This window comes from Dreissena polymorpha, chromosome 3 (assembly GCF_020536995.1).
Source record: "Dreissena polymorpha isolate Duluth1 chromosome 3, UMN_Dpol_1.0, whole genome shotgun sequence".
NCBI classification, from domain to species: Eukaryota; Metazoa; Mollusca; class Bivalvia; order Myida; family Dreissenidae; genus Dreissena; species Dreissena polymorpha.
The window spans coordinates 5103832-5122180 of record NC_068357.1 but is presented as its reverse complement, the minus strand read 5'-3'; the positions used below and the strand labels follow the sequence as shown (position 1 = coordinate 5122180).

At 36.2% G+C, this 18349-nt stretch overlaps 1 protein-coding gene across 5 annotated transcripts in view; it reads left to right on the top strand.

Annotated features, from left to right (window-relative positions):
• Positions 1-12283, top strand: part of LOC127872805 (uncharacterized) — a 126336-nt gene extending 114053 nt beyond the window's left edge. For all 5 annotated transcript variants that reach the window (XM_052416213.1, XM_052416214.1, XM_052416216.1 and 2 more), the window contains 6 exons: positions 311-475; positions 1514-1619; positions 3181-3368; positions 4363-4517; positions 4722-4899; positions 5097-12283. In XM_052416213.1, coding sequence (XP_052272173.1) covers positions 311-475; positions 1514-1619; positions 3181-3368; positions 4363-4517; positions 4722-4899; positions 5097-5537 — 1233 coding nt within the window. In that variant the 3' untranslated portion in view covers positions 5538-12283. The remainder of the gene's footprint in view (positions 1-310; positions 476-1513; positions 1620-3180; positions 3369-4362; positions 4518-4721; positions 4900-5096) is intronic.
• The last annotated feature ends 6066 nt before the right edge of the window (positions 12284-18349 follow it).

Genomic DNA, 18349 nt, shown 5'->3' with positions numbered 1-18349 from the left:
CCAGCACTGAAAAAGTTAAAGTGTTCCTGTTGCCTTATTTACCTTTTCCCACTCTGAAGCAAAGTGAATATCACTATATAGAGCCAGCATAAAACCAGACCAGCCTGCAAGCAACTCGCAGGCTGTTCATTTGTAGTGCTGTTTGCTACTCATTAGCATATAAGAATTTGAAATTATTCCTTTAAAACTTAAATCTATTAAGAAAGGTATTTTATTCAATTTGATTTTGTAATGCTATTCAAATGGGCTGAAATGTGTTTTTGCTAGGTGAAGTGTTTAACTGAACTGTAGTTCCATCTTTTTGATTCAGATCCCATCCAGCCATGCAAACATGGATGACAGTGACTCTGATATTGAGGACCTGCATCATGTGCTCCAGGAATCACACATGCAGCTCAAGGTGGCCATGAAAAGCTTGCGAAAGAAACGCAAAGACCCTTTGAAAACAGGACTGTATGAAAATCCTGGGAAATATGTAAGTCCGAATAAAAAATGACATTTGTGTGTGCTAAACAAAAAAATTAATTAGGTTTTATCTCAAAGCTTGATGTATTGCTATTATTATGCCCCCCTTCGAAGAAGAGGGGTATATGGTTATGCACATGTCGGTTGGTCCGTCCACCAGATGGTTTCCGGATGATAACTCAAGAATGATTAGGCCTAGGATCATGAACCTCCATAGGTACATTGATCATGACTGGCAGATGACCCCTATTGATTTTCAGGTCACTAGGTCAAAGGTCAAGGTCAAAGTGACTCGAAATATTTAAATGGTTTCCGGATGATAACTCAAGAATGCTTACACCTAGGATCATGAAACTTCATAGGTACATTGATCATGACCGGCAGATGACCCCTATTGATTTTCAGGTCACTAGGTCAAAGGTGAAGGTCACAGTGACTCGAAATAGTAAAATGGTTTCCAGATGATAACTAAGAATGCTTTTGCCTAGGATCATGAAACTTCATAGGTACATTGATCATGACTGGCAAATGACCCCTATTGATTTTCAGGTCACTAGGTCAAAGATCAAGGTCACAGTGACTCGAAACAGTAAAATGGTTTCCGGATGATCTCAAGAATGCTTACGCCTAGGATCATGAAACTTCATAGGTACATTGATCATGACTGGCAGATGACCCCTATTGATTTTCAGGTCACTAGGTCAAAGGTCAAGGTCACAGTGACTCGAAACAGTAAAATGGTTTCCGGATGATAACTCAAGAATGCTTACGCTGAGGATCATGAAACTTCATAGACACATTGATCATGACTGGCAGATGACCTCTATTGATTGTCAGGTCACTAGGTCAAAGGTCAAGGTCACAGTGACAAAAAACGTATTCACACAATGGCTGCCACTACAACTGACAGCCCATATGGGGGGCATCCTGTTTTACAAACAGCCCTTGATTTATAGAAGACTCGTATAATTGTAATGATATTAAATTAGTCAATATAACTACTCTTCCACTCACTTCTTTCAACTATTTCTCCCTCCCCCTGTCACAGGGACAGTTGCTGGCAACCATTGAGACCAACATCCGGTGTCTACAGGACATAAGCCAACAGTTGGACCAGGCTGACTTCACTGAAGAGGACAAGCTCCAGATCCAAGGTACACAATCATAGCCCCAAAGGAACACAAACATAGCCTCTGTGTTCTAAGATCTTTGACCACTAACATTTGAGCCTCTATCTGAGAAAACTGGGCTTATTGAAGTCTGCACAAGCTAATGAGAGACAACACTTTCCGTCTATACTGAGTTTTCATTTAAAAGAGATCTGTTAACAAAAAATTCAATAAAAGCAGAAAGTTTCATCCCGGAGTAGCCTGTTCAATGTGCGACGACACTTTATGCACATGCATTAAGCCCAGTTTTCCCAGAACAAGGCTCATTGTAACATTCCTTTAGTGTCAATTTATCAAGAAAAATTGTTGTTTAAAAATCACATTTGATTGTGTTTATGTTCACAAGAGTTGGTGCAAATGGAAAATATAATATACTGTACAGTTGATGCAAACATATTCTACTACTGGATTAACTTCAGGGGGATTGCCGCTTTTTCATGTATATAAATTATGGAATTATTATGCCCCCCTTGGAAGAAGAGGGGGTATATTGCTTTGCACATGTCGGTCTGTCGGTCGGTCTGTCGGTCCGTCCACCAGGTGGTTTCCGGATGATAACTCAAGAACTCTTGGGCCTAGGATCATGAAACTTCATAGGTACATTGATCATGACTCGCAGATGACCCCTATTGATTTTGAGGTCACTATGTCAAAGGTAAAGGTCACGGTGACCCGAAATAGTAAAATGGTTTCCGGATGATAACTCAAGAACGCTTAGGCCTAGGATAATGAAACTTGACAGGTAGATTGATCATGACTCGCAGATGACCCCTATTGATTTTCAGGTCACTATGTCAAAGGTCAAGGTCACAGTGACCCGAAATAGTAAAATGGTTTTCGGATGATAACTCAAGAACGCTTAGGCCTAGGATCATGAAACTTGATAGGTAGATTGATCATGACTCGCAGATGACCCCTATTGATTTTCAGGTCACTAGGTCAAAGTCACGGTGACCCGAAATAGTATAATGGTTTCCGGATGATAACTCAAGAACGCTTATGGCTAGGATCATGAAACTTCATAGGTACATTGATCATGACTGGCAGATGACCCCTATCGATTTTCAGGTCACTAGATCAAAGGTCAAGGTCACAGTGACAAAAAACATTCACACAATGGCTGTCACTACAACGGGGAGCCCATATGGGGGGCATGCATGTTTTACAAACAGCCCTTGTTTATAAATAAATTGGTTTTTAATTGACAGAATACAATGTGATGTTTTGCATTTTGGCTTGTGTACATGAGAAAAACAATTTCTTCAAAGTTAAATTGTGTTGAAGTTATTTGACGAGTGTCTCTAACCCTTTACCACTCAGATACGCATGTTGACCGTTTCTGTAGTTCATTAGAAAATCAAATTAAATACCTTTCTCAATATATTTCAGTTTTAAAAGCTTCATTTCCAACCCACAGCAAACAGCATTAAACCTGAACAGACTAAGAGTTACTGGCAGGCTGATCTGGTTTGATGCTGGTTGTATGTAGCCATTTTAACTTTGCTTCTGAGGGGAAAGAGTAAAGGAAATCTTGCCTTTACTTCAGACCTGCTGTATCAATGGGACAGGCTACGGACCACGACTCAGGAGAGACAACTTCAGTCCCAGGAAGTGAAGACGATGTACGCCGTATATCTCACAGTGGAGGGAATCATGTTGGAGGGGATACCACAACTGGATAAGCGTGGGTTCAACAGTGTGGAAGAAGTGCTGCATACAGCAGCTGAGATCATGGTAATTTATCGGTTCATATTGTATTTTAGCCTGGCTCTTTGATAACATTTTTTAATCCATGTGCGTAAAGTGCTGTCTCAGATTAACCTGTGCAGTCTGCACAGGCTATTCAGTGATGTATATTGAAGCTTTTATGGAAATATACTCTCATTTTAACAAAAATCCAGTATAGATGGTAAGTGTCATTTTGTTACTAGCCTTTGTGGACTGCACAGGCTGATCTGGGATGACACTTGATGCACATGAATTAAACCTTATTTTCCCAATGGGAGACTCATATATAACCCAGCCCACTTAGAGCTACCTCAGTGTACTGATTCTACTGAGGACATACTCTATAGTGCCTTAATTAGATGCAATCATGCTTAAATAACTAGATTTAAATTATCACCATTATTACTTGGAGGAAAATGTTTTTATGCCCCCGGATGGAATGATCGGGGGTATATTGTTTTTGGCCTGTCTTTCACAAACTTTAACTTTGGTTAAACTTTTGCAATAACTTTTGCACCATTAAAGATAGCAACTTGATATTTGGCATGCATGTGTATCTCATGGAGCTGCACATTTTGAGTTGTGAAAGGTCAAGGTCAAAGGTCAAATATATGGCTTCAAAGCGGCTTAGTAGGGGGCATTGTGTTACATCTCTTGTTGTTCATAAAGCAATAAAGTTCTGGCTCTCAGAATGATAAACAAATTATTTTGTTGATTGGTGGGTTATGAATGTGTCACTTATTTTTCAACATTTGCAAAAAAAATAATGAATACTTCAGGGAACAATTTTAATAAGTGAATTAATACCTTTACTGTACAAATATTTCTGCTTTTCTTCATTAAAAAAATATTTTCTTGGTGCATAATTACATGAATGTAATTGAGATACTTCTATTTACATGCAGAAATTATTTAATAGGCTATTTATATATAAAAAGCAATAGTGAAATTCAGCATTTTATGAATATTTTCAAAGCTTAAGTTGTTACTTTTATTGCAGGAAAAACAGAAATTGCTACTTTGTCAGAAGCAAATACTGTCTAATCTCAATGTGGCTGTACGTACGTTCTCTACCCAGAATGCCACAGTTGACACAGCCTACTTCATGGAGCAGATTAAAGGGACACAACTCAAAATTGATGATCTTCTACAAAGGTGACTTATGGATGGCCTTTTACTGTCTTTCAGATATTTTTACTGTAAAACAAACAGCTTAGCAAATGAATCTGAATTTAATGGGAAATGAAGGAATAAAAAGAAATATTTGAGTCTTCAGGTTTGAAAAATATGGTAGGGGGCTGTTGATAAGTATGGAGTAAAGGGGTTGCACTTATTTTAGTTATTATGTAACATTTCCAGGTGCCTTGGTGGACTGCGTGAACTCGAGCACATTCACTTGGCCTGGTTTGAGTGTTCTGAAATTCAACAGCATCTCAAGTTCCTCCTGGCTCAGGAACGAGACCTGATAGACAGCTCCCCATTCTCCCAGTGTGTTGATGAGTACTGGAACCAGGTGGGAGGGCGTGATTGCCTCAAGGTAGGAACAAGATATCAAGTGTACTGTTGTTGGTTTTCAAAAACAATTCAGTAAGTTGGTTTTTAGAAACATTTCAGTAACAACTAGAAGTCTGACTATGTATTAAGACATGCTTTAGAGAAGCTGAGAACAGAGCTGTGTTGTTGTTTTGTTCCTTATCTCTAAAATTAAACACCAACATTTTTCCAACATTCCAGAAACTGATGAACAGTCTGTCTTTGTATGAAGAGAACCTGAGAGCCGATTGGATGGACATGTCAGATGAGGGCTGGAAGATTGACCTTGATGCAGGACTGGCCGACATCAGAAAACAGCTGTCTGTTGCCCGCAACCTCATAGGTATCTTGGAAGAGTTCAAGACAACTTATGAGCTCAAATCTGACAGTGGCGTAGATGTGGCAAAGACAGTACCAGCTTACCTTGACAGAAACATGGAGCTGGCAAGGACAGTACCAGCACAGGCAGCACAATCCAGGCCTCAAGTGTGGACTAAGTCGTTCCCCCTGACGGCAGTGGCTTTTGCTGTATTCCTGGGTCTTCTGTACCTCTTTGCTCCCAGTGCTCTTCACAAGCTGCTTGATTTCAGCATCCGGATAACCCCAGAGCTTGAATACACAAACGGTGCCCCACCTGTGTAAATAGAAAGGGGAACCAGCAATATAGTCCCATGTCCTGAGTAAGGCATATGTAAAATAGGCAGGGCTGGCCCTGGCTGGAGGATAGAAAATGAGTGTCTGATATTAAGTCTGATGGATGATGATGTATAATAATGAAGTAGAGTAAACAAAGAAGTGTTTTGAAAATGTGCTATGTTTACCTGTCTGTTTGATTCCTCACAGTTGAGGAGACTATGTGTCACTGTAAATATCCTTACACAATGAGGTAATTTGAATAAGTGCTGTGTAAAAAGGCTAACCATGTACATAAATATGTAGACGAGCAAAAAATGTTGATAGGGGTAAAATAAGTTGTATTTCATGAATTGTAATATTAGCTTATTATGTTAGATTTTTGGGGGCATATACATATGCATATTTGTGAGCCACAAAATTGGTGTTTAATTTTTGAGAAAGGTGTACATAGCTGTACAAAATGCAAAGGAAAAAGCACCAAATGTTGCTATGTTAGTTGATGTTCATATTAACCTATTGACCACAAATCTTGCTATGTACAAATTAGCTTCTGAAATGGGACAATATTGGTCACTATGTATATAGCACTTAATCTTGCTATATATGTGCTATGTTAAAGAAATGCCTTAAAGAAATCAGAAACGTTCAATGCAGGTCAAAATTATGTAAATACAAACCATGCATAACTCTTATTAGACGGTGACCAATTTTTTCTCCAGAATTGGAGATTGGCACAAATGCCAGGACACCTTAAAGTAACATACCGAAAATGAAACTGACATAAAAATGTCATAGACTGGGACACTGACAGTTAAAGAATGTCTTTAATAGGACACTATTTAACCTTGCACCTGAATGTGACGACATGGCATAGATATTAAGTCTTGTACATATCAATGTGTGGAACTGTGGTATCTGGTTTACATTTCCATGTCAGATACAATAGTAGCGTACTCAAGCCGTGATTTCATTCAACACAATACAAGACCCAACCTAAAGCTGCGTGCACACACAAATTGAAGACTAATAAATAAATGTAAGTAATTTAGTGCAGTTTAAGGGATGATATCATTTTATATGGATTTATATAAGTCAATTGTTTTATTCATCAAATATAATTATTTTTTGGTGTTACTTTTACCACAGATTTTGGCTTTTGCTATTAATTAAATCTGTCAAAAAATGTAGTCAGAGTTCTTAAAGCAATTAAAGCAGTTGAGCAATAATCTTTTTTGTTCTAGTCTCTGACCTACTACAATAACAATTTGAATAACATGTGAGCATGCAGCTTTAGGGTTGATCTTATTTGAAATATTGTGTTGCTGAGAAAAGTGTCTGTTTGTTGAATACCAAGTTATGTGACAACCTTTATCCAGCATAGTAAAGAAATTGCATCAGCCTTTGCAAGTTACTGCAAACATTCAACTTTTGTTGTGTCAGAAGACTCAATAGGCCATTGAATATGGCCGATTAGCACACATTGATAAAGTGGATGTGCATGTAATAACAGTAACTGTTTTAAGTTGTGTAAATACAGTTAACAGTACTGTTAAATGTGTTAATTGCAGATTAGTTTCCAAAATCTGTGGGGTAGAGTGACCTCTGCTTTAGATAAACTGGCCTATTCACAAGCAATTATTGTGGTGGTGTTTCACAAATGCTGTGTGGAATTGTGTTCAAGTCAGTGATTATCAATCTGACATAAAAGAAAATTGAAAATAGTGAATCATTCAATGATCCTGTCCGGTAGAGAAGTTGTGGTGGAAAATAGTGAATGGCCTGTCTTGTAGACAGAGGTGGAAGAAAATATCCCATGGCCCTGTCTTGTAGACAGAGGGGGGGGGGGAAATAGTCCATGGCCATGTCTTGTAAACAGAGGTGGGGGAAAATATCCCATGGTCCTGTCTTGTAGACAGAGGTGGGGGAAAATATCCAATGGCCCTGTCTTGCAGACAGAGGTGAGGGAAAACAGTCCATGGCCCTGTCTTGTAGACAATAGAAGTTATAAGAATTTGGTTTAATGACCAATTCATGATGTACTGGTTGTATACCTATGTTGGGGGTATAAATGTCTTCTAGAGCATTCAAGCTCCATGGAACTGGAACCTGTTCCATGTTAAAAAGTAGACACAGGTGCTTAAAAATTGCAGTGATGGAAGTGGTTGAAGACCACACTGTTTTATGACACAGCAAAAGCTATGTCTTAATTGGTCAAAATGTTGACCATGAATAAGGTCAGTGAGCAATGAATAGCCAAGTTGAAGATTAATTCTGATGCATTTCACAGGGAACTTGTATATTAAGAATATAATATTTTATTTTAATCTCACACTTTTTATTTATTGGTTAAAAGGCTGTTGAACATTTACAGCCCATTTTTTGAGTTGAAAGAATAGAATTGAGTTCCTTGTGAGACTTATGCTGGGTAGAAACCAAGCTAACCAATGAAGATGACCCCAGAAATCTTGTGACTGTGACTCCCATATTATGTGACTTTGAGTGACTCCAATATAGTGACTTTGAGAAGCCAAGCGCTGGCTTGTTAAGACAGTGTTGTGTTGTTTCCTAGCAGAAACAAGTGAATATGTTGTGATGACGTTTTTTGAAACTTAAGTTTCACACTTTTAAGTTGGTTGTGTTGATCAAAGTGTTTGCAATGAGAATTCATCAAATTCTCTGCTTTTAAAGAATTAAATGGTGATTGCAAACAATGTATGGTAAATGGAAAAGCCTTTAAGAGGTGATAAAGAAGATGGTTGAAATTTGATAAAGTAATTCATGTGAATAGTGTATATTTTTGCCAAAATATTGAGAAAAAAAGAATAAAAAGTATAGTTAACATAGACTGCATATCATAAAAGAAATTGTAAATGCTTTTTGTAAAATGTATATACAGACCTTGGTTTGAGGAATTGAGGGACATAAATTTGGGATAAGAAATGTTTGTATGATAAATAGGTGTTACTTTTTACATTCCATTTTAAAACAAATGCACTGTGTATACAGTTTTACTTAAAAGGTCTGTATATGACATGTTGTGAATAGACAATGGAACTGAAGATTTTAAATATGTATTGTTTCTAGAAACCCTAGTTGGAATAAATTGATTGAAAGGGGAAAATATCTTGTACTTAAATGAAAAATGTAAATTATAACAAAGTTTAATATGTTCTGGTAGATCAATTATTGTGATATTTCCATTTTCTATTGACAGGGCAGTTATCATATGCAGGTACAAATCACATATACTTTTTATGCATGATTTTTGGCAGGCTGTTGGTTATTGTTCACAGGATGTCAAGTGTTTTCGAGATCTGTTTGTTTGTCTCATCATAGCTGATATCATGTAAACAAGTATTGAGTTGTTTTTGCATAGACAATTTGAAACTTCAATACTTGAGTACCGGGTACATGTATTTTGATATTTGTTACTTTAGTGCCTACAACATAAATCTTTGCATTCATGTACATACTCTCTGTTGTTTTCATACCTAGCACTCGTGTACAACAACCAGGTTGATCCCATTCAGGTTTAGGCATTTAAAATGAAGCCTTTAGTTTTCCTGCAGGAGAAGAAATATGGAAGTATACAATTTCAGGATGCATTTACTTTTCATCTGCAATTCTGGCTGTTTTAAATATTGCACGATCAACATGATAACTTTAATCTTTAAATGATCCAATTATTATCCCCACAGCCTTATCAGTTGCCATGTTACCATGGTGGTTCTATATCATTGTTATTAGCTGCAGATTGATCTCCTTACATGTTTAAAAAAAAAAGGATTTGTATTTTGGCATAAATGATAAAAGTTCTGACTTCAATATTTTTGCTTACCAGAATTTGTTTTGTTGTTGAAGTTTATTTATTGATATTTAAATTACAGCGTTCTTACCTATGTAACTGGCAGCACTTCATTTTTGTATTTTTGTTTTTATGCCCCCAATGGGCGGCATATAGTTTTGGCACTGTCCGTCGGTTGGTTTGTCGGTCCGTCCATCAGTCACACTTTTGGTGTCCACTCTCTAATTCAAGTAGTTCTCATCCGATCTTAACCAAACTTGGTCAGAAGTTGTATCTAGATAATGGGTAGGCCAAGTTCAAACATGGGTCATGCTGGGCCAAAAACTAGATCACGCGGTCCCTTAGTGCGATTCAAACATTCAGCATGGTGTCTGCTTTCTAATTTAAGTAGTTTTCATCCGATCTTCCCCAAACTTGGTCAACAGTTGTATCGAACATGGGCAATGCCGTGCCAAAAACTAGGTCACGGGTTACTTAGTGCTTTTTAAACATTCAGCATGGTGTCAGCTCTCTATTGCAAGTAGTTTTCATTCCATCTCAACCAAAAAATGTAAAGAATTGGCAGAAAAAAAATCTACAAACTGCAGCAGATGACATATGTAACAAACAACAAAATTTAAATATTTAACACCTGTTATGCAGCAAACTAATAGTTTAAAACAAAGGCGATATATAGCTAAAACAAAATTACACAGTTATGCTTTTATGTAGTGACAAAGTTACAGTTGGGGGCATCCGTGTCGTTTGGACACATTTCTTGTTTTAACATGCATTTTGTGATTGAACTTGTTAAATGGAATGAAATAAGCTTCATGACAAATAGTGCATTGTTATGTTTGTAGAGAATATGTGTTGAAATGGTGAAAGCATTTAAAATGCTATATATTTTCTGTGTTGTGAACTTAAATACAACATCCTAATTCTCTGGTACAATAGATTAAAGATTACATTAATCATATTGCTTATTGATATTAATGATAATTTTATAAAAATACACTTCGTTTCTGCAATTAATCGTTTAAATATTTTTTTACTGGGTATATATTTCATGTGAGATAAATCATGATGCTTTAAACTTATTGTCATACATGTATCACCTTTTAACAATCTTCTATTATTATTCTTTAAAAAAACAACAGAAACATTTAAGGGCAATTACTTAACTGTCTCCAGTATAAAAATATATATATGTGTCATTTGTGGGGAACACATTTGGCTTTACTAATGATCGTTCATCATGTCAACAAATAAAGCAGGTATGTCAAAGGAATTAAATAAAAAATGCTCAGTAAATCGCAAAAAATAGATCTGTTTTGAAGACTTAAATAAGATTTTATAAAAAAGAGTCATACAATATATCATAAGAACCACTTGAAATATAAATATATGAGGATTTTTAAGAATTCAAAACGGTGACAGCTACATTATTTAATTCTGGTATTATTGATTAGCAACATAACTCAGGAGAAGAAGCTTTTAGAATGGCCATCCCTGCTTGACTGTGTATTTGCTGTTTTGTTGATTTTATCATTATTGTTGCATCTTTAGTGCGTTTTCACACATCTATTGTTAGTGCTATTTTTCACAGAGTTAGTGATCGAGCGTTAAACATATTTATACAGCTTTGTAGAATGCGCTGTTTTATCCTTGTTTGTATGTTTTGTATACAGCCTATAATATGTTGTTTTTCTTCATGTTGCTTGAAGTATGTACATACTTGCAGTAACTGCTGTGCTGTTGTTGTTGTTGTGTGTTGTTGTTGTAAGTGTACATGTCTGAAAACAAGTTCACAACCTTTGGAAAAGTGCGGGTAAAATTTTCTATTCCATTTCAGCTTTTTCTTGAAATACTCGGTTGATTTGGCTTGGCTTATGCACTTAAATTTGTTGAAATTAATTTTGGTCTTAGAGGTTTGTGATGCTATGATTTTAACTTATTACTTTTTTTCAGAAATTGCTATAATTAACTTGTTAACTTATTTATTATTAGAGTTAATAATGTATTATGTTTGGGCTTGTTTTGGGTGTGTGCAATGGCAAAATGCATTTTACTTGTTGGATGGTTTTAAAGGCTTCATTGAATTTATAATAGGTATGAATCTTTTCTCCTTATGCTTACATTAATACATGTAACACTGCAATATAAAAGCAACACTGTTCACTTCCGAAGTTTTATTTTGGATGCATCATCATTTTAACATGTGTTGAATTTTTACAGTCTAAAAAAGTACATGCAAGTTCTTGTTATGGTAAACAAATAACAACAAACCAACAGAACATATTTGTCATCTTATAAATTAAATAATGTTTGTTATTTGTATTATGATATGGTGTATTTTGGAATCATGATAAATCAAGTAAACCTCTTTTATCATCAAATTGTTGTACCTTTATGCAATCCAACTGGAATCTAGTAACATCAAAACATTACTTCTGTGTCACACCAACTAAATATTGTTTCAAAGTTTCCTCTAGTTACAATACTAATTGACCTCTAATCATTTTTTTTAGATTGCAGTTGTGTCTGGTACATGGTGACTCTTACTTACAGTGCCCGATACATGGTGACTCTTACTTACAGTGATATTTATTTCAGTGATGCTTGATTATGTTTCATTTTTATCATTTTTTCAAGACATATTCATTTTAATTATCTTATATATAACCAACATAATATATATTTAAAAAAATGTTGTGGAAAAAAATGCTCATTGTGTTTGGATATCTGCCATGTCTTTGTTGTGACCTTCATTGCATTTCAAATACATTTTGGTAACAATTGATGAACAGCACTAAAATGTGTGTAAGTATGACAAAATTACAAATACAGCAGAAAATAATGTAATAAAAAATATTGAAAATATTAAAAGTATAAACATTATATAACAAATATATGCACTTAAAATAGATGAAAACTGTTGAAGAGAAATAAAAAGTTCCACTTAAAACTATGTGTTGTATTGATTTCATGTTGTGTCGTTGTTAAGTTTTAGACTACTACTTTTGTTGCGAAGATTCACTAAGGGTTGAGAAAAAGACAAGATTTAACCCTTTACCACTTAGACACGTATTTTAACATGTTTGTAGTCTCTTAGAAAGTTATATAGAGAATACTAGGTTAGCGTTGAATACATAGAAGTTTATGTTGCGAGGCTTAGAACGCCGGAAGCGCGAGCCTTGGCGAGCGCTTTCGGTGTTCGAGCCGAGCAACATAATCTTCTCTGTATTCAACGCTAATCCTAGTATTCTATTTATCCCATTTGATTTTTTCAACGTGACATTTAACATAAATATATCTAATAACCTTAACAATAATTTTAATTCAGTCATAAAAGCGCTTAAAATCTAACAAATGTAACCATGCGTAGTGATATACATGTATTTGTTCTGGTACGCAAAATAGTCTTTAAAAAATTCACACACAAACTGTAAAACAAGTAAAAATATCACCATGTGCCTACATTCAATTTTACGCAGTATGCGAATTTTAACACATTACGACCGCGAAAAGAAGATTTTACTTTACTATAATTCATTTTATTTTCGAAAGAAAATGATCAAAATCCAATATGGCGGCGATTGCTCCTAACAAAATGCTGTCGATGTCAACATACATGTACACCATCGACGACCTAGTTCTGGCTACCATAACTTTAAATGTCGCTTTTTATGATTTTTGACTGGCGCGACTTTGTACAGGTCTGTCAATGCTAAATAAACTGTACGCGTAAGTTTCTTTAGCTATCGAAGACCTTGACAATTTTGACGAGTAAACAGACAATCGCAGCGACTGACACTTTATTTGACAAAATATACAGGGCAATACGTTTTCCGACTTCGAACGACGAATTTAAGGACACGCAGAACGTGTTTTTATAGAATGTTGTGGGTATGCCGTGTGTGATCCGATGCATCAATGGCGCCCATGTTAAAATCATTTCCCCGAGAACAGGGAACGACAAAAGTAGAGCTACAAACAAAAATCAAAACACGTAAGAACTAGTATCTTACCTTTAATTATCCTTTAAAATCCATCTAATAATCCATTTAACTCAATAATTGACGATTTTGCATCTAGGGTCTTTAATAATTATTTTAGCATAGTTAGCCTGCAACCCGGGTGAGTCGCGGTACTTAAGGAATATTCATATGCGTCTAGAAACCATCTTCAAATATCAGATAAATAATTTATAAGACAAACATATATGACTTAACTTCATTGGAAAATAGCCTTTTTATGGCGAAAATCCTTCAATTTTAACTGCGGTATCAACAAAAACAACACCACTGTCCGCCATTGTTGTTTATTTTCCCTCGCGGTTGACTCGCGGTAAATAGGTTAAACGACACTAATATTAAATTTAACATGAATAAACATAAAGATCTGACATACCATTCAAAGTAACAATCAATAACGTATATAACAATTAGAACATATGGAATTTAAGACATCCAATAAATAAAGACCCTTATGCCATTCTATCACTTTATTCAAATGAACGCGATAAACTTTCTTCTTCGTCACACGCTACGTCATGTACTCTACATTACTGCTGTTCCAATGAACCGGAGCAGTTTATCTAATAATAGCCGTTGGTAAACTCGGTTGCATTTGCAGATTTCTGCATACAAACATAATTATGTTTAAACTTGCACAATGTTTTATTTATCTTTGGTAAGTGCCCTTATTGTACGAGAAAATAATTTAATATATAAATACACAAAGAATGGAAAACATTCCAGTACACAACAGATAAATGAGTAGAAAATACCCGTGTACAAAATGGGACGTTCCCAATTCCAGTGCTATTTTTACCATCTTATACTTTACACAGCTCCATGCCTAACGTGAAATAGGAAAGCAAACATAGCAGATTATTCATGAACTGTGCGATATGTGTATGGCTTGTTGTACATTCTTTATATTTAAGTTAAATGTCAAAAGTATATGCTTTGGTTATAAACAATGCACATTACACGAAATAAGGAAAATGTGATCAATTGACAATTCAGATATGTCGACATACAGTACATGTAGAAAACATGTGAAATAAGTCGCGTTTATAATAAATCGTCAAAAAAATGGGGAAAATGACGCAATAAGTATGTCATTTTATGACGCCATCAATCAGCTGATTCATTATACGGATGGCGAAAAATTATGTCATATGACTAGATTAAAAGGTTGAAAGTCGTATAATTTTGAAGCTTAAGTTTTGTCGACTTTGTTTCTTATGAAAAATCATTCAGTGGTAAAGTAAATATAAATAAAAAAATACAAAACAAAAATCGTGTAATTTTATATTTTATTTCAACATTTCTTTTGGTGAATACGTCATATATATATATTTTTCTGCAAAATATGCACATTTTCTTATAATGGGTGACCTTATAATTCGATCAATAAACCAAATAAAACAATATTGACCTAATTTTAGCGTATATCGCATGACGTCATTTAAAAAGTAGTCCGTGCACGCGACAGGTATATTCCACAGTGTTGAATACAAGCAAGTATATTCCACAACGTGTTATACCGTCAATGTCGCGATGAAAATGGGATAAATTAAATTGAAGACCTTTCTTACTAGATTCAGGTTTTAAAATCTTCATATCCAACCCTTAGTTCCTTATGAGCAGAAAACAGCATAAAACCTGAACAGACTGAGTTACTCGCATGCTGTTCTGGTTTTATGCTGGTTTGTACATACCCATTTTCACTTTGCTTCTGAGTGGGTAAGGGTTAAACAAAGTGAACTCCATTCATGTGGTGTGTATTGGTATCTGTGATTAAAGTTATAACTCTGCATAAATGAGCCCAGCTTGACAAGCCATGAACTAGCTGTCCATTACAATGCTAAATGAAGATCATAAGGGTTTTTATCCTGCTGATATGTTAGTTTTTTTAATAAAAAAATGACGTTTAATGATGAACACCAAAAAAGGATGTGAATAATGCTGACTTATATCCTTATGGATACTGAAAAAGGACATGATGAAAAAACATTTAGATATATACTTGATGGACTTTGGCTGTTGATTTACAAGCACATACATGGTATCATATTTACGTTGGCATTAGAAGTGCATCTTAATATACACTGTGCATTACAATTTAAATTAAAATACTAAAGAAGTGTAACTTATCAATGGTTACATTATTAATAAGTTATTTTCAGTAATAACAAACTTTCACATGTGCTAGAACCTAATTGTAGGAATGTATTGGTCATCAATATTATTGACACAGAATTAAAAAGCATTTGTATCTCAAATGTAAGTGACAATCTTGAATTTACCAGGACCCAATGAACAATGACCTAGGACCTAATGAACACTGACCTAGGACCCAATGAACACTGACCTAGGACAAAAAGAACACTGACATAGGACCCAATGAAGACTGACCTAGGACCCAATGAACACTGACAGGACCCAATAATCACTGACCTAGGACCCAATGAACACTGACATAGAACCTAATGAACACTGACCTAGGACCCAATGAACACTTACCATGAACCTAATGAACACTGACATAGGACCTTATGAACACTGACCTAGACCCAATGAACACTGACATAAGACCCAATGAACGCTGACATAGGACCCAACAAACACTTATACAGGACCAAATGAACACTGACATAGGACCTAAAGAATACTGACATAGGACCCAATGGACACTGGCATATGACCTAGTGTACACCAACATATGACCCACTGGACACTGACATAGAACCCAATAAACACTGACATAGGGCCCAAAGAACACTGACATAGGACCCAATGCATACTGACATAGGACCATCTGAACACTTACCATGGACCTAATGAACACAGACATAGGACCTAATGAACAATGACATAGGACCTAATGAACACTGACATAGGACCAAAATGAACACTTACATAGGACCTAATGAACATTGACGTTGGACCCAATGAACACTGACATAGGACCTGATAAACACTGACATAGGACCTAATGAACACTGACACAGGATCCAATAAACACTGACATAGGACCTAATGAACACTGACATAGGACCATATGAACACTGGCATAGGACCATATGAACACTGACATAGGACCTAATGAACAATTACATAGGACCCAATGAACACCAACATACCGGTAGCACTCAATGCACCCTGACATAACACCCAATGAACACTGACATAGGACCATATGAACACTGACATAGGACTAATGAACACTGACATATGACCCAAAGAACACTGACATATGACCCAATTAACACTGACATAGGACCATATGAGCACTGACATAGGACCGAATGAACAATTACATAGTACCCAATGAACACTGACATAGCATCCAATTAACACTGACATAGGACCATATGAACACTAACATAGGACCTATTAAAACACTGACATATGACCATATGAACACTGGCATAGGACCCCATGACCACTGACATAGGATCCAATAAAAACTGACATATTATCCAATGAGCACTTACCATGTACCTAAAGAACACTGACATAGGACCCAATGAACACTGACATATGACCCAGTGTACACCAACATATGACCCACTGGACACTGACATAGGACCTAATGAAGACTGACATTGGACTTAATCAATACTGACATAGGACCCAATGAACACTGACATAGGACCCAATGAACACTGACATAGGACCCAATGAACACTGACATGGGACCAAATGAACACTGACATAGGACCCATTGAACACTGATATAGGACCCAATGCATACTGACATAGGACCCAATGAAAACTGACATAGGACCCAATAAAACACTGACATAGGACTCAATGAACACTAACCATGGACCTTATAAACACTGACATTGGACCACATAAACACTGATATAGGATCTAATGAACACTGACATATGTACTGATGAACACTGACATAGGACCCAATGAACACTGAGATAGGACCCAAATGAACACTGACATAGGACCTAATGAACACTGACATAGGACCCAATGGACACTGGCATATGACCCAATGAACACTGACATAGGACCCAATGAATACTGACAAAGGGCCTAATGAACACTGCCATAGGGCCTAATGAACACTGACTTGGGACAGTATGAACACTGACATAGGATCATATGAACACTGACATAGGACCTAATGAATAATAACATAGGATCCAATGAACACTGACATAGCACCCAATGAACACTGACATAGGACCATATGAACACTGACATATGACCCAGTGTACACCAACATATGACCCACTGGACACTGACATAGGACCCAATGAAGACTGACATAGGATCTAATCAATACTGACATAGGACCCAATGAACACTAACATATGACCCAATGAACACTTACATAGGACCCAATGAACACTGACATAGGACCAAATGAACACTGACATACGACCCAATGAACACTGATATAGGACCCAATGAATACTGACATAGGACCCAATGAACAATTACATAGGGCCCAATGAACACTGACATAGCACTCCATGAACACTGACATTGGACCATCTGAACACTGACATAGGACCTAATGAACACTGACATATGACCCAATGAACACTGATATAGAACCATATGAACAATGACATAGGATCCCATTAACACTGACATTGGATCCAATGAACACTGACATAGTACCCAATGAACACTGGCATAGGACCTAATGAACACTGACATAGGACCATATGAACACTGCCATAATACCATATGAACACTGACGTGCGACAATGTGAACACTGACAAAGGACCATATGAACACTGATCTAGGACCTAATAAACACTGCCATAGGACCCAATGAATACTGACATAGGACCCAAATAACACTGACATATGATTTACTGAACACTTGCCTAGAACCCAATGAAGGGTGACATAGGACCAAATGAACGCTGACTTAGAACCCACTGAACACTGACATAGAACCCACTGAACTCTGACCTAGAACCCAATGAATGCTGACATAGGACCAAATGAACACTGACATAGGATCCAATGAACACTGACATTG